At 37.6% G+C, this 22,065-nt stretch overlaps 3 protein-coding genes across 3 annotated transcripts; 2 read left to right on the forward strand and 1 right to left on the reverse strand.

The window, feature by feature from the left end:
• Positions 1-10,233: 10,233 nt before the first annotated feature.
• On the forward strand, positions 10,234-11,327 carry PAAG_11029 (hypothetical protein; the record flags this gene model as incomplete). The annotated part of the gene is made up of 3 exons (XM_015846741.1): positions 10,234-10,331; positions 10,531-10,705; positions 10,797-11,327. 3 exons carry the CDS (start codon positions 10,234-10,236, stop codon positions 11,325-11,327), a joined length of 804 nt encoding a protein of 267 aa, XP_015703545.1.
• Positions 11,328-15,159: 3,832 nt separating this feature from the next.
• On the forward strand, positions 15,160-17,312 carry PAAG_00013 (hypothetical protein; the record flags this gene model as incomplete). The annotated part of the gene is made up of 3 exons (XM_002797428.1): positions 15,160-15,925; positions 15,989-16,172; positions 16,244-17,312. 3 exons carry the CDS (start codon positions 15,160-15,162, stop codon positions 17,310-17,312), a joined length of 2,019 nt encoding a protein of 672 aa, XP_002797474.1.
• Positions 17,313-18,244: 932 nt separating this feature from the next.
• Positions 18,245-20,336, reverse strand: PAAG_00014 (dihydroxy-acid dehydratase; the record flags this gene model as incomplete). Its single annotated transcript, XM_002797429.2, has 4 exons — positions 18,245-18,290; positions 18,396-18,714; positions 18,796-20,198; positions 20,269-20,336. The coding sequence occupies 4 exons, from the start codon at positions 20,334-20,336 to the stop codon at positions 18,245-18,247; spliced, it is 1,836 nt and encodes a 611-aa protein (XP_002797475.1).
• Between the last annotated feature and the right edge of the window lie 1,729 nt (positions 20,337-22,065).

The following is a 22,065-nucleotide window of genomic DNA, read 5'->3' on the forward strand; positions in this document are numbered from 1 at the left end:
TTGTAATTTCAATAACTTTATAAATTTATCTGTAAATATATTTTAATTTCTATTTATTCAACATCAGTAAGTTTATATTAAATATATTCTCTAAGTTAATAATAATAATATTAATATATTAGAGATATATATTAATTTCTAAATCAAAGCATATGAGTAAATTTATAATTTAACAGTTATCACAAAGATTATGAATTCTATACTCTGAGTCAAATTGAATTTGAGTAAAGAAATATTGTTATTAAGTGGTATTAGAGTCTGTATGTGATATTATTAGAAATTCAGCTTTAGCAATAAATATTATTATATCAACTAATGAGAGAATTTTTAATATACTGATTTATTATAATATTGAGTTATAGATTTGCAGTTCTCATTATCAGTACAATTGATATTATTTAATATCTTAATTATCTTAATAAGTAAAATAGCTATATTTAATTATTTAAATATTTTAATTCTAATGTTATAATTAGAGTTGATAAATTCAACTAATATATTATATTAAATGATCAGATTTTAAATATTTTAAAAATAGATAATTATATAATCTATTTTTATCAAATAACAGTCTAATAAATTTAATATATATATTGCAAAGTCACTAGCAGTATAAACTATATTAAATTATATAATCATAGCTGAGTAAATACAAGAATTAATGCAGTATTAATAGTAATAAATTTATTTATAAATTATCTGATTAATATTTAATTTTAATAAATAACTTATAAAAGATATAATAATAGAGTAAGTAATTTATATATATAAGATTATATATATTAATCAACTTATCAATATAGATATTAATATAAATTCACAACTTTAAATTAATTTAATCATGAAAAATATAAATATTTAAAAACTAATATTTACTCATATCATAAATTTTATAGATATTTTTAAGATCTATAATCATTTAATATTATTTTTTATTATCTTTCTTTCTTGATAAGATAATAATATTATTTATATAAAAGAAAATAATAATATAATTATTAAAAAAAAACAGTGATTATCTGCTGCTACTCTATACTTTTATTATTCAAATATAAATATAAGTTCTTATAGTTATAACAGAGATGACTATTAAAATTTATAGAAAGTTTACTGAAGCTTGATGTAGAGGATTAAGCTCTAATAACTAGAGGCTAGTCCTTCTATATAACAAGAATGAATTGCTTAAGAAAGAGAAGAAAAGAATGAGATGAGAACACAAGCTTAAGCAAGCTCACATAGCATGATCACATGTGTATGTGCAAATGATGACTAGGCTGAGTTAGCCAGTCAGAGCAAATCTAGAGGTTTAGCCCCTTATAATACCCTCTTTTTCCCTCTTTATTGCAGGTCTTTATGACTATTTAAAGCTCTTTTTACACCTAATTTTGCCTGCTGAGAGGCCTTTCAAGTGTTCAAAACCTTCACTTCTTGTAGAAGACTTGTGTCATTCTATGTAGGCTTAGTCTAATCTACTTATTTAACAAGGTATTGCTTTTTCCTCTGGTAAATTTGTTTACTCTAAATTTTCTCAATCTCAAACTTAAGTTCTTTCAGAATCTCTATAGTGAGTGACTGCCAGTTGATTTGCCTCTGACTAGACAAGGAATCTATTGTCACTACATGTAGAAGCTTTACATTAAAGATATTGTGAATGTCAGATAAGACATTCAGTCAGTAAGTATAAAATTTTATCTTTTCTAGCATAGTATATTGATTGTATTTCACATCCAGCTTCTTGCACAGATGATTAGTTCTCATAATCTCTAAGCTCAACCAGATCTTATCTCCAGATTGAAAGCTTGAAGCTGAGTCTCTTCATCTATTCATGTATTTCTCTTGAGATTGCTGAGCATTCATCATTTTTACTTGAGCTCACTTCAACACTTCAAGAGTCTTTCTCATATAATCATCTGCAAACTCAATAGGATTATGTGATATTTCAACAGAGGGTGCATCAGCTATATCAATGAAGAAGATATAGAAAAGATACATTAAAAAGAACAGACTCACATCCATTGAGGCAGCATCTCTATTATTGATGATCAGCTCTGCTAGAGGGAGTCATTCACACTAGTCATCCTGTTGAAAGCTAATGTACTTGCATAGGTAGGTTTTTAAAGTCTGATTCATTCACTCTGTAGCTCTGTCAGTCTCTGAGTGATAGACTATGGAGAGTCATCTCTTAATGTCTAATTTCTTATACATCTGAGTTCAAAATATGCTTATAAAAGCTAACTTTTGATCTGACACTACTGCCTTAGAGATGCCATGTCAAGAGATGATGTTGTGAAGGAACACTCTAGTCATTATCTCCACATCAATTTTCTTAACTGCTTTTAATATAACTCTATTAGTCAGTCTGTTTATTATAATCATGATGTTTGTATATTCTTTAGAGCTTGATAAGTTCACAATAAAGTTCATAGAAAGCTCCTGCCATATGTATTCAGAAATAAGAAGAGGCTTAAGCAGTCCTTGATATTGATCTCTTTATATGATGTTTGATCTGCAAAAATGACAGTTCCTGATTATTCTTCTTACATCAGCAGCATAGCCTGACCAGTAGAACTCATGTTTTAGAACTTCTGCTATTTGCTCTCACCCAAGATGATCAATAAGAGATGAGTCATGAGTCTTGTGCACTAATCTGATTCAAAGAGGTTCAAAGTCTGGCACTCACTTATGATCTCAAAAGAGAAGCTTCTCATTCTCATTTAAAGAGCACTCAGAGATGAAGGCCTTAATGCTGAGTTCAGAAGAAAATCTGAATCTTTTCTCATAAAGAGTCTACTTCAGATGCTGCAGAATCTTATCATTTTTATAAGCTTAATTTCACTGAGCTTGAAGAGATATATTAGGTTTCATACTGACAGCAGCCACTTTTGATTCTATTTCAGATGCTAGTACATTAAACTTAAGTAGTTGAGCTTGTTTCTGCTTGATTTTCTCATCATCAGCACTCTGTGACATGTCCTGCTCTCTTCATGATAGAATGTCTGGTTCAGTGTTCAACTTCTCTGACTGGTAATCAATTCTGAAGTTGAATCAATAGAAAATATTCATTCAACATAGCTGTCTTTCATTTAATCTGTGTGTAGTCATGAAGTATTCTAGATTCTTATGATATGTGAGAACCTTGAATTCCTTTACACTTCATAGCTCAGTGTCCCATTTCTTTAAACACTCAATTATCACTAATAACTCCTTATCATGAATCTCGTAGTTGCATTCCTCAGGTGAATGCTTGTGAGAGAAGAAGACACATGAGTGTAGAATGCTCTGCTCATCATATTGTAGCAGCACTCCTTCTGAGACATAATCTGAGAAGTCTGTTTTCAATATAGTCTCACAGTCAGGGTCAAATTGAAGCAGGATCAGAGCAGAGATAAACATTGATTTTAGACATTTAAAAGCTTCTTCAGCCTTGCTCATCCACAAAAAAGGAATATTTTTGTATATAAGAATCATCAGTGAGATTATGATCTTTGAGAAATTTCTGATAAATCATCTATAGAAATTGGCAAAGCTTAAAAATCCTTGTACATCTTTAAGAGTAGTAGGTGTTGCTCATTTTAAAACAGCTTTAACCTTCTCTAAATTCATTCATATACCCTTGCCTGCTTCAATGATAAATTCAAGATATTTTATGCTGTTCATCTTGAACTCACTCTTTCTGATGTCTGCTTGCAGGCCTGCTTCCTGTAGACACATAAGCATCTTTTGTACATGCTCATGATGCTCCTATAAGCTTCTTGAGAAAAATATCAAGATGTCATCTAAATAGACTGAGCAGAAGTCATCCAGATATCCATGTAATGCCTAGTTGATATATTTTTGAAACATGCTCAGAGCATTGGCCAAACCAAAGGGTGTAATCAGCCACTCAAATAGCCTGTATCTGGTTCTAAAGACTGTCATTCACTTATCATCTTCTGTGATTTGAATCTTGTGAAAAGCTGCAAAAATATCCAGCTTAGTGAATCATTTAACCTGTTCAATTTACTGTAGAGTCTCACTGATTAATGGTAGAGAATATCAGTCCTTTCAGATGATTTTATTAAGAGCTTGATAGTTCACATAGAATCTTAGTTCACTCTCAGACTTCTTTGCAAATAGTATGAGAGCAGCTATAGGAGAGTTGCTCACTCTAATAAAACCCTTATCTAGATAATCTGTAAGAGTCTTTTACAAAGCCAGTAGTTTCTCTTGAGACATATTATATAGTGAGCTCTAAGGGGGTTGTTCTATACTATCATCAGTCTTTTTAATCAGTTCAATCCTATAATCTCTATCTGAGTCAAGAAGTGAGAGTAGAGTATCAGTGACTTTCTTATCAAATACATTCAAAAACTTATGATAATGTTCAGGCAACTTTTTTCTAGGGTCAATCTTTGATTTCACTTCTAGAATCTTTTGAATGTCAGTCAAACTGACAGTGAAGATCTTGATGTTTCACTTCTCTCAAGTGCTCACAAGCCTAGAGAAGCTTATGGCAGAGATGGGAATCATATCAGCTTTTGCATTTGAACTAGACTTTACCTCTATGCCACTCTCTTCAAATCTCATAATTCTTTAATAAAGAATCACGGTCACCTTTTGCTGGGCCAGCCAGGGGTCACCTAAATACATATCATGATCATGTAACTCATTCATCATATAGAGAAGGGCCTGTTCAGTTATATAATCATCTATATCAATTCAAATACCAGTCATCATACTTATGAAGAGTCCCATGAAGTCTTCAAAGCTGGTTATTTTGACAGGAGGAATTTCAATACATGAGATCTTATGCTTGTTAATGTAGAATTGAGAAATAAGATCATAGACATTATATTTACTGTCTATCATTGCTTTAGTTGAAAAGACATTATCTACTAGAGCATCAATAGTGAAGGATTTAAATATCATCTTAGATTTAAATCTTCTTCATTGCTTCTTTATAAGCTTCTTATTTCACTTCTTTCAGTGTCTTTTGGTTGGAGCTACTTTTTTTTCAAATTCTCACTCATATTCACATTGTTGTTGTTCAGTACTGGCTTAGAGATCATCTTAGCTATCATGAGAGTGGCAGAGTGTCTAGAAGATTTGAATGAGCAGCTCTTAATCATATGACCTTCAGCTCTACATCTCAGGCACAGGCCTTGCTTTCTTTGTTGATTAACCTCTGTCTGATTTATCAATTTGGTGTGACAGGCACTTGAGATCACAGCATCAGAAGAGAGATCCATCAGATCATCAGCAGAAGCTTGAGACTAGTTTCATTAGTCAAGAACAGTATGACAAAGTAGAGAGTGTGAATTAGATATTGTATGATCTGAAGAAGATTTGCCCTCACAACATTTAGATCACTGTCTTAAAGTCTTAAGCTCAGAGAGTTGATGATCAACTAATCTAAGCTCCTTGCAGTAATTCTCATATAGAGATGATTTCCTTATACCTGTCATGCCTTCCCTCAGCTTCATGCTTAGAGTGAATTTCAAATATCTCTTTTTAATGTGATCATCTCATCTGTGATCATCAGCTTCCAGCAGTAGCTGATTAAATTTGAGCAGAAAGTCAAAGAGAGCTCTTTTACTCTGTCATAAATTGTTGAACTTTTGCATAGTCTTTTTCTGTTGTGCAGAATCACTAAAGAGCATGTGTGTCTGCTTCAGTAAGCTCTCTACTGTGAAGTTGATCTTGTTCTTATTATTCTCAACTCAGAGGTAAACTTGAGCTGCTGCTATTTCTTTCAGTCTTAAATACACATACTAAGCACATTTCTCATTATTATCTAAAGCTTTCTCATCAATCTTAAGTTTTGATTGAAGCTTTAGCTCTCACTGAGGGTAGTACTTCAGATTAGAATCATCATACTTCTTGCAGTCTGATAACTTGGTCTTTGGTCTTCTGACTGTAATGAGTGGTTGTGGGTTCAATTGAGAGAGGATTGATGTCAGGATATTCAAAGCTTATCATAGATTAGCTATTTCAGCTTGCTGAGCTGCTATTAAATCTCTGTTCTCATGCTGAACCTGTTCCTGCTGTTGAAGAAAGACCATTCATTGTTGTTTGAAGCTATTAAGAGTGTCCCTGCTCATTGCTTTGTGTTGATTCATTTGTGTATTTGTTGTACAAGTCTGTCACTTTATCTCATTCAGCTAGATGTTTTCAATGTTGCTCATTCATTTGTTAGCATGATTGCTAACCTAGTCTATTCATATACCAGTACTATCACTGAACTTTATGATGCAGGATTTAAGGCTCTCAATAGTCTATCATATGTCAGCATGTTTGCTGAGCTTCATGATACAGGATTAAGGCTCTCAGTGATCTATCAATGAAAGAAGTGAAGCAATTTGTAATGTAAAGAGTTAAGCTCTAAGAACTAGAGGCTAGTCCTCCTATATAACAAGGACGAATTGCTTGAGAAAGGGAAGAAAAGAATGAGATGAGAACACAAGCTTAAGCAGGCTCACGTAGCATGATCATGTGCGCACGTGCAATGATGGCTAGGCTGAGTCAGCCAGCCAGAGCAAATCTAGGGGTTCAACCCCTTATAGCAATAATTTACACAGAATCTCAGTTTATCTGCTATATGAGTTATAAAAATTAAAGATATGAAGAACAAAGTAACTTATAAAATAAATCTCTTTTCTAGATTAATCTCAAGATACTATTTAACTATCTCAAACTTCTTCAAACTCATTTAATATAATAATATATAGTCAATAGTTTTATTTAAATTAGCTTTTTTCTTAAGTTTAATTTTATAATTTACTCTTTTTTGAAAAAGTGATAATTGATTAAAAACAGCTTTTAAGAAAAAATCTCAAAATTTTTTATAGTTCTCTAATAACTGTTTATTAAGTAGCTCTTTATTCTTCAGTTTTGCTTCAACAATGATCTTCTTTTTCTCAATAATTTTATTTATCTCACAGAGACTTGAAATGAAGATCTTTGACTTCTTATTTTTCTTATAATAATAAAAGACAATATCTTCAATAAATATTATCTTTTATTACTTATTTTTTTTAATCAACTTTATACTTAAATTTTTTATCAATAAGTTTATTATGATAATCTGTATTCTGTTAGTTTTTTAACTTTATTATTAATTTTTTTAAAAATTTTCTTGAAATTACTATACTGTATCTCTTTGATATTTTATCTGCTGATATTAATATATTTAATCAAACTAGATATTAATTTTTTATATCTAGTCGTATCTCTTACTTTGTAAATTAAATTTATTCAAGAATTATGTTCATACTTCCCAGGTCTATCATCAGTATTGATGTATTTAAAAATCTTCTTTTATCTATTAATAAATATAAAGAGATGACTTTTATGATTGAAGTCTTTCTCTGATTATTAAAGCTTACAATTTGATGATTTTTCTTTAAATCTTCAAAGCTTGCTCTTAATGCTTTGATGTACTTTTGTGTAAAACTTGAGTCAATAAGAATATAGCAATATACTTCAAAATCTACTAGTAATCTTGTAGAAATAACATATTTATTGAAAGTTAATTTAATATATATAATAAAGTATCTTTCACTTATCAGCTTGTTCATGTTTAAAGTCTCTAATATAATTATTTTATTTGAGAAGAAAATTTTTTTCTGACTTAATTTTTTTCTAACTTGATGATTATAGCCTCAGTATTCACTTTCTTTAATTTAATTTCTTACTTGTATAAGTAATTCTATACTATATAACTTTTACTTTGATAGTTAAAGGATTTTATATTCTTTTACTAATTCTCAGTTGTTTGCACTGATGTGAGTGAAGTTGATTCATAATTACTCAGTCTTACAGAAATACTTTCACAATTGACTCAAATTATAGAAGTTTTTTTACAGTTGAGCAGTTATCAGTTATTTTAATTAAATATACTCTTGAGATAGTAAGTGATTCAGATGCAAATCTATTAAATTTTATGAAAAATACTATAACTAATACAGACTGCTATGATCATATATTGAAAATCAAAAAATAGTTTATAAAAAAAGTCTATTTTATAATCTTTTCTTTGAATCTGAGCTTCATCAGTCAGATATAAAAATTTAATTATAAAGATATGATAATTATTTTTATTTTTTATTATTAATTATTAATATTTTATCTTTAAATTTTTAAACTTATTAATATTTTTATATATTTTTTGCAAATTCTCAAAAATTTTAATAATTTCAAACTTTTCAAAATAATTTTCTTTTATTTTAGAAGTTAGATATCTTGTTATTTTATCATCTGTTCAATTTTCTATATATATAATTTAGTTTTTTTCAGTTGAAAAGTGGTCAGCATTAACAGTTAGCTTATATTTTATTCATAAGAATCAGTTTTTAAATATCAGTTCTTTTTTATTGATGAGATGCTTTAAATCACCAAGCTTGATTGATTACTGTATCTGTTAAATATTTATTAGTCTGATTTATGAAGTTAAAAAATACACTGTCTGCTATAAGATATTTTATTTCTCTATCAAGTTGTTTACTTGCTGATTAAGTTTATTCACTTGCTTTCTCTACTTATTTTATTCTGTTTTAATCTAATCTATAATTCCTCTTGTATTATTCATGAGATCAGCAATCTTTTGATATATTCACTTCAGATTCTCTTTAATTGTTTTCAAAAATATTTTCTTTGATAAAAGCTTTCTTGATATTATATTTCTTTTTATCGAAATTATCATATCTCAGTCTGATATTTATAAACTATCAGATTCTTTAACTGCTGCTGATATCTTGGCAGTATTCTTAGAGATTTAAAACACAAGTAAATAAAGATTCTTGGAGATTTTTTATATAAAAAACTTGCTTTAAAAAGAGTAAGAAAGTTATCAATTTTAATATTATATCAAGATTTTAATCTAGACACAGATGAAACAGATATTTAATTATCAGCTAACTAAACTATCTAAATAAAATATAAAAATAATTTCTAAAAGATGAGTTTAGAGAAGACTATATTTATATAGTTTTTTTTCTTAGTATTATTATCTCTTTTCTTAATATCATTACTAGACGATTCTTTTGTATGTGGGGTAATTGTACGGTTGATTGCTCTGCTCATGTCTAGACAGTTGTGATTACTGATTGCCTCAGTCTATAACCTTATACTATCAATAAAGCTGAATGAAACTTGTTCTATGTCATTATACTCACTATATTATTTATATTTATATCAAGTAGTTTTATTAACTGCTTTTGTATGATAATACTTATATTGTTAAAAAATTAATTATCAAAAAATTGCAGTAGATAATTTGTATGAGATGAGAATTCAAATATAATGTTACTAATATAACAATTATACTAATTTAAAACAGATTCATAGAAATTAAATCAGTTGATAACAAAGTTTATATTCTTATTTGATATTTATTTTGAAATCATAGATTTCTACTTGATTCTCTTATAATTTGACAGATATTTAATGAATTGATACATCTATATCTTGCTCACAGTAAATGAAAAAATATTAAAATTAATATAATAACAACTTAATTTTCAATTCACAGCAGCTTTAATATATTCAACTGTAGAAGAGCAAAAAATTTTATTCAATTGATGAATTCACTTCTTGATCACTTTTCTCTTGACTGTCACTCAACATTCAATTGATTGAAACTCCTATATTTTTTGATCTCTTCTATTAATATATTCATATAGAGTTTCATATAGAATTTTGAATTCTCACACCACATTTATAATTTTTAAATTTGATTTTGATTTTATAATGTCTAATGCCATCTGAATCTGATCTTCCGAATATATTATTAGGCATGGTGGTGGTGGTTATTAATTCTTGAAGATTGGGTGATGAATACAAGAAAGAGATTTTTATTATGGTGATATTTTCTTTACAGTGGGGCGCACTCACCATTAGGTGAGTGCGGGTGGCACGGTTAGTCGACACTTTGATGTTTTGACGTCAATCCAAAGACCACTTATGCACGTGACCCCAACCTATTGTCGTTAGACTGCTGTAGCCTGCCTCGAATACTATCCGCTCTATCACTTTTTACTGTCTTGCGACTTTTCACCATCTTTTTTGGCTGTGCACATTCCAGCATTGGATTCTATATCAGTAAGTATGTTTTCTTCTGAAGCATAAACAGGATTGAAAAAGGTCGCTAGTCTTCGCAACTGTGGGTCTTTCAAACTCCATACTAATGTTTACCCTTCAACCTAGTCCTACAGCACCTTGTTCCTAACCGACCCACTCGCGCGTCTATTCTTCGAAATGGCGGAGCTTCCCAGACGGAGGCGGAAGGTAGTTGATGGCCTAGATAAGATCCCATCCACTGAGCAGGAGTTACTTGAAATGGTCACAACGTATAGGTTGGTCAATGCCAAACTCCAGACTTGTGCTCCTATGGTAGGCCCCTCAAGTACTTCAACAGAAGTTAGCAGCAATTCCCTAACTTATTTCTCCGGGATAAGGTTATTTCTCTGCGTCAACAGTGCCTAAAGCAGCCTTCCTCACTGCCTGATGCATTTGGCCAGAAGTGATGGCTGTTGGATTACCATATATTCTCAGGACGGGGTCGTACTTAAGTGAAGAACATGTTGCCCAGGCTACAATGCTTATCAATAGGAAACTTCTCGGACTTGACAAGTTAGACACTCTGTTTGATGTCATCTGTTCCCAGACAAAGACACCTTGTGAATGGTTATGCACGCTTGCAGATGGACTAGGCCCATTCTCAATGCTTGTTAGTTTAAAAAAGGCAAATTCTGGACAAAGGACTGCATACTGCTCCAAGAGAAGAGCCTCTTTCTATAACTTACGCGCCAAGAAAAAAGGGACATTACAACGCTTCTCAAAGTTCATCGGGCCAAATGCCTGATTCTCCGGCCCCCAGGTACCCTAAGCGCTTGCGCCTAGGGGATTTTGATGCCATGGATGACCATTTGGCTCCAAGCGAGCCTTCTACTCCGTCTAACATTGAACTTCCAGAGGAAATCTTAGACGAAATTCCAGATGACATCCCGGACCCACGGACTCCTACTGAGACTCTAATGGTCGATTTTATGGCCACTCTTCTAGGGGGTTTAGCATGCCTCTTACAGCCCTTTGCTTACCGGACTGTTTGCGTGGCTAATGCCTTTGAGACAACCTATCAATTTGGCCCACTTCCGAATGGTCCGATCGCTTCAAATCATGTACAGTTCCGAGCACGTATAGACGGGAGCATCCCCTTCAGCCTGCCTCCGGACAAAAATCTTCCTGAAATGGTGATATTCGAAGCCAAGCGTGCCCATCGTGAAACTGGCCAAGGCGTTACTGTCGTGGGGCAGCAGTCAATGGAGCATGTTGCATATATCTGGAAATGACACAAAAATGATCAATTGGTGAATTTTCTCTCCCTCCCGTTTCCCTCAAGGGAAGTTTTAACGGCTATACCTCTGTGTAGCCGAGGAACCCCGGAGCTTACCATACTTTTATGATTGCACAAGATTTCCTGTCCTTCTACATTAGCGTTGGGACTTACGACAAAGAGCACCTTGACTACATTTTTAGCCCTGGCGATCAGCTAGCTGTATTGCTTCGACAATTCAATGTCGTTTCAGAATGCTGAAACAACCCCGAAAGGGAACCAAATTCAGAACCACAGATAAGACAGAAGAATGGAAATTCATCGTTCACGTTTTCTGGGTTTTTGGGGCTTTGGCAGCATTTGAAAGCGAGCTCGTCAACATAATCGATATCCACGCCGGAGGCGCAAGTGCCCGACTCCAAGTGAAGCAACATTTCTGAAAATGAGGCAAATGTATAGTCGCATCCGAAACACTCCAGGTTCCTAGGCTCATGGCTCCGTTTGTGCTGTTTTAAGCTCATCAGTAAGTCACTTCCATCGATGATTTTGAGGTGAGATGTCACACGGACCATCCCTTAAGTTATTTTCATTGTCGAGAAAACCACCGCACATGGAGCACATGTTGTGTTGTGTTTGGAGATGTCGTTGTAACTCATCTGAAGTGAGAAAGTCCGGGTGAACTCTGCACACTTTGAACAAAATGTGATGGGAATTAGAATCCTGTAGATGAGCTTTCTTCTGTTCTTCAGATCAAAACACCCGCTGACATCTTTCACACCACGTATGACGCTTGCTCATTCTGTAATGATTTATGAGGCCACCTCGCGTCCCGAAGTCCTTTACGCAAACTGCACACTCGTAGCTATCCTCACTGTGTTGAACATGTCGTGCCATGTTTCGAGCTGGCGCGTACACTGAGGCAGGGTTCTGAATTCATGTCTCCAGATCGGGACCAGGGTTGCTCTGTTCAAAGGAAGGGCACTGCGCCAGGAATGAAGCAAGAGAAGTCTCAGTGATTTCCATGACAGTTGAGAGAATACATGCTGTATTTATCACTAACCCGCACCAGGAGGATAGACTTGTCGGTTTGGTGACATGTCACATATTCATGCAGAGTGGTACGACAAGGCTGGGCCTCTTTCACATCCTGTGAGCTTCTGCTGCTGTGTAATGTCGCCAAGAGAGTCTGCTATCCCCTCCCCTCTCTGCCTAAATGCAAAAGGTGCCCATGTTAGCAACCCTACTTGCCAACATTGATCGAGTAGAAAACACAGTAGAACTACAAGCTTATGCACCTACTCTCTTGCGCAAATTAGCCGATCTCAGATAGTTTGTGAAACTTGGGGACTTGAGAACTCTCACTCGAATCGAGGAACTTCATGTGTCTAGAAATATCTCAAGCCGAGCTTAAGAGAATTTTATTCACACAAACCTCCTGTAAGTGTTTTTCTCAGGAACCTGGCTGAAATACAAACGAATTTGGCGAATCCGGCGATCTGGCGATCTATCTGGTACGGACCCACATATAGTTTAATTCAATCAAATTGTAAGAGAGGTAAGTCTCCAATTGTTTTGAATACGTGCAAAAGTATCTAAATGTATTCCTTGTTGATTCATAAAAAATTGTCGACTCTCCCGAAAGGTAATCAAAAAACACCTGTGCTGTAACTATGGAAACAAAAGGCCCTTCACAAGAAAACCAGGACAAAAAGAACCAGACAGCCACCCAAATCACAAAAAGTAAAGGTCCACAAAGCACTAACCATGTGGGGCAGATGTGAAAAGCGGGAGACTACAAGATACCCGCTTTTTCGGCCCCGGCGATCAAGAGCATACCTCAAATGGGGGTCATTTTACCATCACTAATGGGGAGTTAGTTGCCGCGATTTATACGGTACATCGGGAAGAGGGGCTGCCTGCCTAATCCTGATTTGAGTATATATCACGTGATATGAGATTCCCCGTCTTGCCTGCTTGTTACCGCCATTGACGAGCTATAGAGGCACAACCTGTAGTACACTATGCAGTCTGCGTATACAGTTATAGTTACCGCACAAATTCCTCGATGCAGACAAACACACCCCCACACGGATTGTCCGCTCCTTTTTCATTATGCCCTTCTCATGCATGAAGTTAACAGCCACCTGGATTTGCTCCCCCGTTTGATTCCTGTGGATTCTCCAAGGACAACCTAGGGCTAGCCTACGCCCTGAAGGGGTTCGGTTTTTTGGTACATTGCCAAAGTTGGTCTGTGGAGCTAGTTATATGTAACTAGATCTCGCCCTTGCAATGGTTAACTACGCAGCAAGCTATCCTTGGCTGCGGGGGTCAAGTTGGTAACTCTGTAACTAGTTGACTATCAACGACGGATGATCGATGCCTCTCGTTTCGCAGATCCGTAATGATCGCCATCTAGTTGGTTGAGGCCCCCCATCCGGATTCCATTGCATGTTCCCATGTTCCCATGTTCTATGGTCCATGGTCCTGAAACCGGCCGTAGAACTCCAGGGGAGAAAGTGAAACATCGAATCAAGGATCCTCAGGAATGCGTTGGAGATGAAAGTGCATTCGAAATTATTGGCTGTGCTCTTGTTTGCCGTGGTTGATGGGTCGCCGCAGACCCTGTAATTCGATAACTATTGTCGACCGTGGGACATGTAAATTATATATTGCAATAAAAAATCATCGATAAGCTCAACTTAAACAACAAACCAACCGAACTATGGACAACTTCGACATGAATGAGGACCAACAACAGCATCTCGTTTCAAATACTCAAGTGACCGTTTAAGAATAATAAGAAACGCCATAAAAATCCGTGAATAAAAACCCCCAACTGCTTAACTACTCGTTACAATTTATTTTCGCCCCGCTAACAAAATATCTAGTGAACTCCACAACTTCGCAACAACTAATAAGTTCGCGAACGGAAGCCTGGTAGTATTTATTTCGTTCAATATTCGCCAATCAGCCCGCTATGTTAACAGCAAAGGCTGCTGTTTGGCCAACATGTCTGGCGAAGCTTGATGCGCGCCATCGGTTGAATCCTGGCCAATGGTCCCAGCATTGGGCGGCCTCCTCCCAGTTAAACATTTAACCAAAGGCTAAAACTACGGAGTCTCGGAGAGAACAGCCTCCAGACGAAACGGGAATTGACAAATCTCGGCGGGTTGAAAAAATCCCATAATAGACAGAGGATCCCAAACATTCATTATCAACTCATCGCTAATTTCACTTAAATATTCTACCCTATAGAAACTGGAGGCCCCGGAGGTGAATTAGAATTCCACACCCACCTCGACTAACACCTAACAACAACATAGGTCTAACATCTAACCTTGATTTAAATACTGAACTGCTGCCTATTGCCCCAGACATCTCTTATATTTTGGATGCCTCATCCTTGTCTGTCAAAATCTGAAATCCATTGTGGACCCCGGATGCCTAGAAGTGACATCGTGAAGAATGTTCATGTTAGCAGCAATATCTCGCCTGCATCCCATCTGAGAAAGGACAAGGGAAATCGTGCACCATCTCCGACCATCTCTGACTGATCGCTCTTGTTGGTTAACAATTCTTCTTCTCTGCCATCACTCATCATGCAGCCGGCACTGCAAACAAGCCGTTATTTCTGCCTGTCCTGTGTGTTCCGGTCATATTGATCTCCAACTGTCCCCTCAGCCTTGCGCCTCATAGAGGAAGACCCCTTCCCGTCCTTTCAGAGAACCGTTATTATTCTTCTTCTCCTCAGTATTCGGGTTCGATTATCTTCTGCGACAAATAACCAAAACAAAAAAAAATAAAAATAAAAATAAAAATTAAAATAAAAATTAAAAAAGGGCAGCAGAATGACGTTTCTCGTTAAACCACGCCCGGATGTCTCCCATCGTCTTCGACGCTCAAACACGCCCACCATCAGCACACCGTTCCCTTTCCTGACGTCATATTACGATCAAAGAATCTCCACGCCCGTTCTGAGTTCTCCCTCTGTACCCACGGACCTCGTCAATCCAGATTATTCACAATATTTCCCTTGCCCTGCGCCTCCGCACCCCGGCGCTGCCGTTGTTCAACATACCCAGAACTATTATCTTCCCAACCCTGAACCGCCCCCGCTGGAAGATCACCCCGCCTATCGAGTTACCAACCACACTACGATTAGCAGCAACCGGAACAGCAGGTACAATGACTGCGACAAAAAGGGCCGAAGAAGCCACACCTTTATCCCATATAGCCCTTCGGATTATGACATCTCAAGATTATCTGTTCTGTCCACACCACACCTTCCTCTAACCCCCCCCAACTCTCCGCCCTTGTCGCCATCTCTCTCCCCCGCCTCTTCACACACTCGATCTACTACTTCCGCCTGGGTATCGCCAGGACAACCCGTTCAGCAGCACGGATATTTCCCCAAATGGCATCGTCACCATCTCGTGCAAGACAGAGGCCAGCGTACCTCCGGAGCCTCCACCCATGCTAGCCTCAACAGCGACACCGATCTAGACCACAGTTCTAGTGGATCTGTCGATCTTTCCGACATCCTCTCTGGCAAGCTTAACGATGTTATTACCTCCATTGATGGGCAGGAGTTTAGCGGCATGGAAAGAGATTTGCGTAAGCTCGAAACGAATTTAGTATATTGTCCATATTCCCTTCCATTAACCGATTCCTATACAGGTGTTCAATATAGCCAAACCCAACCGTCACTCCGTGGCGGAGAATCCTCCCTCAGTTCTGGTGGTGCCCGGCCGTTCCGTGCGCGAAAACGCCGCACGAGTCCCCCGTCGAGTATCAACTACTTCTCAAAGGTGTATCACTACGCAAACTCCCGATTACCGGATTGTCTCACGCCTCTACGATTGTAAGTCTTTACCCGTGGCTCCTCTTCAGCAATGCATTTACTGAATTGACCCTTCTCCTTTTGTGTCGTAGGTATATTCCTACATACCCACTCCTCTGTCTAGCAGCCCGCTTCTCGCAACGAGCCTACAGCAAACCCACCGGGGCCGAGCGCGAAACCCGAGTCGAGGCTGACTGGCACCTCGGTCCGAAAGCAATGGCCATAAAATGTGAACTGGTCGACAACATGAACGTTATTGTGTTCGCCGTTCGCGGCACACACACCTTTCGTGACTGGGCCACAAATGTAAACTCCGACCCCATTGCTCCAGACAACTTCCTTGATGATTATAGCAATCTGTGCCATGCCGGCTTCCTCTCCGTCGCGCGGCGCATGGTCAAACCTGTAGCCGCGCGACTGCAGCAGATTCTAGATGAGAACCCTTCACGCATCTCATGCTCACTTGTGATCACGGGCCACTCGGCGGGGGGAGCTATCGCCAGTCTATTATACATGCACATGCTGTCCGAGACGGTAAAATCGGACCTGGTAGGTATGCGAGACTACTTCAAGCGCGTGCACTGCATCACATTCGGTGCGCCCCCAGTGTCATTGCGGCCGTTGCAGAAACCCACCGGGTCCGGGCGTGAGCGGTTCCAGAAGTGGCTGTTCTTCTCATTCGTCAACGAAGGTGACCCCGTTCCCCGCGCGGATAAAGCATACGTCTGCTCTCTCGTGGACCTTTTTGTCTCTCCCGCACCTCCTCTCCCCTCACTCTCTTCCTCCGCGGGAGGCAACATAACCCGACAGTCGACTTCGACAAATTTACAACAAAAGTTTCATCTATTTGGAGTTGGCAAGAAACGTGTCAATAATAATGCTAAGCGGAAAGACCACGACCTGCTACCAACAGTGGTATGGAAGACGCCGCCAGCATCGCTCTATGTAGCGGGTAATCTGATTCTCCTCAGAGGTCCCCACAGAGTACAACTGGAACATCGAACACATGGCAGGGATCATGCGGAGGCCTTTCTTATGAAAGACGATGATTTGCAGAATGTAGTGTTTGGGGATCCTATGATGCATGCGATGGAGTTGTATGAGCGTCGGATTGAGATTTTGGCAACGAATGCAGTGACAGCGCGGTTTTCGCTGCAATGAGAAATGGCTAGGAGTGATACCGGAGTTATTGGAGAAGGTATAGATAGACGTACATTCAGCCCAGTTTTTAAAATTTCTATGTTACATTCCACGTCATTTGTCTCTTAACCTATCAATTAACCCTTCCTTTATTTCCTTCTTATTCCTTCGTTATTTATTTCCTTTCTTTTTCGTTTTGCTCTCTTTATGCATGTAAATATTCTTTTGCATTCGACGTAAGTTGATCCGTCAGCGCATTTTCCCCATCACAAATGGGCTCAAACACATGGACACAAACGAGAAATGCCTAACTACATATTTAGGAGGAAATTAATATTGTCAACGAAAGATTGAAGAAAGAATTTCAAATTTCTCTCCTTTTCATTCATTCTGTTCAACACCATTCTAGAACTTATCATACTCATTGAGCTCAGTTTATTTGTATTTGAACATTTATAGTCTCTTGAAAGATTCATGCAAAAGGTCTGAGGTTTCCTCGCAACGACTGGACCTGATAAGGCATACGGACGCGGTAATTGGTTTGGTGATTTTGTCAGCTGTAGCTTCTGATTACTGAGGGAGAACATTGCTCCTCCGGGGATCTTGTTCGGCCTGGGGTAATATAAAGGTGATGTTATAAGCCGAAAACAGAAACCATCATTTTCCAGCATATTTACATTTTATGACTTCTAGAAACCCCATCTATATTTTCTTTTGTAACAAGAAAAGAAAAGAAAAGAAAAGAAAAGAAAAAAAATAAAAAAAAATTTAAACAAAAAATAAGCCAATCAAATATATATATATAATACAATAATATATCTCAAAATTTTACCTCTTTTTGTAGCCATCATGGGGTAGAATACCAAGTAGCCTCGAAATGATAGATAACAAGCAAACGTTGGAGGTTGAGTAAAGGTATATCCATGGAGAGGCCAAACACAAAAAGAAACTCCCTACAATGCGTCCGTAATACATCCGTGACTTGCATCTTTGACAGTTCTACAGGCAAGCACGAAAATTAGCCAAAACCTTCTTAAACGGGAAAAATGCATACAGAGTAAAGACGGAGAGATTGAAAAAATCGCAGGATAGAGAACAATGTACCTAGCATATTTACCTAGCGTGCCCCTCATTGCCAGCCCGGTAGGTGGATTCAGTCCTTGGTTCTCCCGCTCGAGCCATTTCATCCTCCGCTGTGTAAGGATCTCTTCTGATACATCGAGGTCGAGCAAACGGTTTTCAGCGTCGATGGTGATGATATCACCGTCCTCGACGAGGGCGATGGGTCCACCAACGGCGGCTTCAGGAACAACATGGCCAATCAAGAAACCGTGAGAGCCGCCGCTAAAGCGGCCATCCGTGATTAGCGCGACGGATGAACCAAGACCCGCACCCATGAGGGCAGAAGAAGGTTTGAGCATTTCTATGGGATGAAGGAAATAAAAAATTAGCTATGAATTCCAATATACATTGAAGAGGCAAGTAAGATTGGGTATTGAAATACCAGGCATTCCGGGCCCACCCTTCGGTCCGGCATATCGAATAACCACGACTGTTTTCTTATCCATCGGAATCTCATTCCGCTCCAATGAGGCGACAAAGTCATCTTCATGATCGTAGACCTTCGCCTTACCAACGAATTTCGTACCCTCCTTTCCAGTAATTTTACCGACACTACCTTCAGGAGCAAGGTTTCCACGAAGGATCTGAATATGTCCAGTTTTCTTGATGGGGTTGTTGAGAGGTCGTATGATTTTCTGATCTGCCGGAAAGTCGGGGGCCTTTTCGATATTCTTGGCAAGAGTTTGTCCCGTGACGGTCATACCGGAACCATCAATGAGACCCTCTCTTAGGAGGAATTTGAGTAATGAAGGGGTGCCGCCAATTGCATAGAGGTCAGCCATTACATACTTGCCAGAAGGTTTGAGATCAGCGAGGAAAGGGATGCGGTCGCTGACGGACTGGAAGTCATCGATTGTGAGTTTAATGCCAACGGAGTCAGCAATGGCGATAAGATGAAGCACTGCGTTGGTGGAGCCACCGGTGATGTTGACAACCACCATGGCGTTCTCGAACGCTTGGCGCGTTAGTATGTCAGACGGGCGGATATCCTTTTTGAGAAGGTTCTTGATGGCTTCACCTGCAGCCAGACATTCTATATCCTTGGCCTTGGATTCTGCTGGGTTCGATGAGGATCCAGGGAGAGTCATGCCCATAGCCTCGATTGCCGATGCCATGGTGTTGGCAGTGTACATGCCGCCACAAGCACCACCGCCGGGACAAGCATGTCGGATGATATCATATCGCTGAGCCTCGGTGATTTCGCCGGTGAGAAACTGCCCATATGCTTGGAAGGCAGAGACAATGTCAATGTCGGCATTATTTTGCGTCACAGCACAACCGGGCTTGATGGTTCCACCATAAACCATCAAACTTGGACGATTTACCCTCCCCATAGCCATGACGACTCCCGGCATGTTCTTGTCGCAACCGGGGATGCTGATGTTGGCGTCATACCATTGTCCGCCCATGACCGTCTCGATCGAGTCTGCGATAAGATCCCGACTCTGCAAGCTGTACCGCATACCCTTGGTTCCCATGCTGATAGCATCACTAACGCCTATGGTGTTGAATTGGAAACCAATAAGTCCTGCCTTCTGCACGCCTTCGCGCACCCGATTGCTTAAATCGAGGAGGTGCATGTTGCAGGGGTTTCCATTGTACCAAACGCTCGATATGCCGACCTGGGCTTTCGACATATCCTCTAGGGTTAAACCGGTAGCGTAAAGCATAGCTTGTGAAGCGCCCTGAGAAATGGGTTGGGTGACATGCTGTGAGACGCTATTGAGCTTCTTCTCCTCCTTTGGTAGGGAGGAACATGGCGGGGGCGTTGCAGAGAAAGACCGACTTTAGACGTGCTTGATATTAGTAACAGCAGTTTAAGCAGATGGAATGCATGGAGCAGATGTGAGCATACGAGGACAACGGGAAGACCAGCCTCCTGAAGCTGGCGGGTATTTGACGCCGAGTTTGTAGCCGGAGCATCCTGACCAGCGGTCTGTAGGGGTCTTTAGGGGTCCGCGGAAATGGGATTGATCAAAGCTGGATGGCCTCCTTGTCAATCAACTGGCATACAGCAATCGGATAGACCCCGAATAAATCAGTTCCTGGAGCTTGACACCGCGCGCACACAGATTGGAAGATGTCCGGCTAAAATCCAGGAATGTGATGACGGAATATAGAGTTATTTTCTCAACAGCCGAAAGCTCGTATGGGGAGGAGTCCGATTTCGGAGGAGAGGGCTTGGCGTGCAGCTGGCCAAACACGGGACAGTGTATTGGTCAGCGTAAAGTTGTAACTAACTAGTTTACTAAAAAGTTAGTTAGTAACTGGTTAGTTACTGAACTTAGTTGTTGTTCAACAGCCGAGATCTAAGCTATTAGTAACTAGTTTAGTTTCCTTTTAACTCGTTAACTATCAGGTTTTCCAACTTGACAACCACATTACGTGATATTAGTCAGAATTGGTACAGCCAATGAATCTCTTTAGCAATGTAATCTTGCAAACTTATTATGCATCAAAATAAATGACTTCAATTGACATGCTCAAAGTCTTAAATTCACATGACTTAAACATATGAAGTGTTGTAAACTTGTTTTCTTGATTCTTTTATCTTTTCACACAGTGTTATAAAAACAAAATAACTGCTAGTTTAAAGAAACAAGTAATGATTTTTATCTGAATAAAAAACTCTTATATAGTAAATTCTATTAAAGAGTAAAATGTGATTTATCTTTTTAAATTTACTATACAAGATATGACAGGTTTATAATAGTTTGATATTATGTGTATATCATATGATTTAGTGATCAAGTTCACAGAGTATTATGATTTCAATAAAGATGCAAATAAACAAATGTTTAATTGTCAACTAGATCAGCTATTTCAATGAATATTAGAATGTTTTATGAGAGATGAAAGTGATTTGAGGAAGAATTTTCTTATATATGTTGCTAACACTGTTGCTAGGCAGTTGCTATTACTCTTTCAGACAATATCAATTTCTGTAACAATGTCATCACATAGTGTTAAACTCAGCACCAGAGCTAGATTTATCTTCATCATGTGACCATATGATCATGATTCATATGTAATCTAGTGGTTTAGTTATGATTCAGTCACATGATCACATGAGCTGTTTATAATCTGAGCAGATTCTGACATCTCCTTTTTCTCATCAATCTTAGTATTTTATTATATAGCAGTTAGCAATGCAGAGAGATTCTTTCTTAAACAGCTCACATTCACTCTTTAACATAATATTAAGATTTTCTTCTATCGTTTTACTCAGATTTTAGTGAAAATTTAAGTATTTTCATTGAATTAGAATTTACTAATTGAGAATCTAATAATATATCAACTGTTGAAGATGACAGTTCAATCTGACATCAGATAATTACTGCAGACTCTCAATCTCTTGAAAGAGATTAAAAGAACTGATAATATCTTCTAACAAAATTGATTGATTAATTATATATCTCAATTGAGAAATTTAAAAAAATAATTCATTTAGATAGTAATCATATTTATAATAAATTGATGATGATTTTTGATGATATTTTTGATGAAGAAAAAATATTAAGAGATATAATCATATGTCTGAAAATATAACAGCACAACACTATTAATTAGACTGCTGTCAATTAAAGTCAGATTGATGAGTTAATTACTGAATATAATAAACTTAATCATACTATAATCTGAATGACAGTCA

The sequence above is a fragment of the Paracoccidioides lutzii genome (assembly GCF_000150705.2).
Source record: "Paracoccidioides lutzii Pb01 unplaced genomic scaffold supercont2.1, whole genome shotgun sequence".
NCBI classification, from domain to species: Eukaryota; Fungi; Ascomycota; class Eurotiomycetes; order Onygenales; family Ajellomycetaceae; genus Paracoccidioides; species Paracoccidioides lutzii.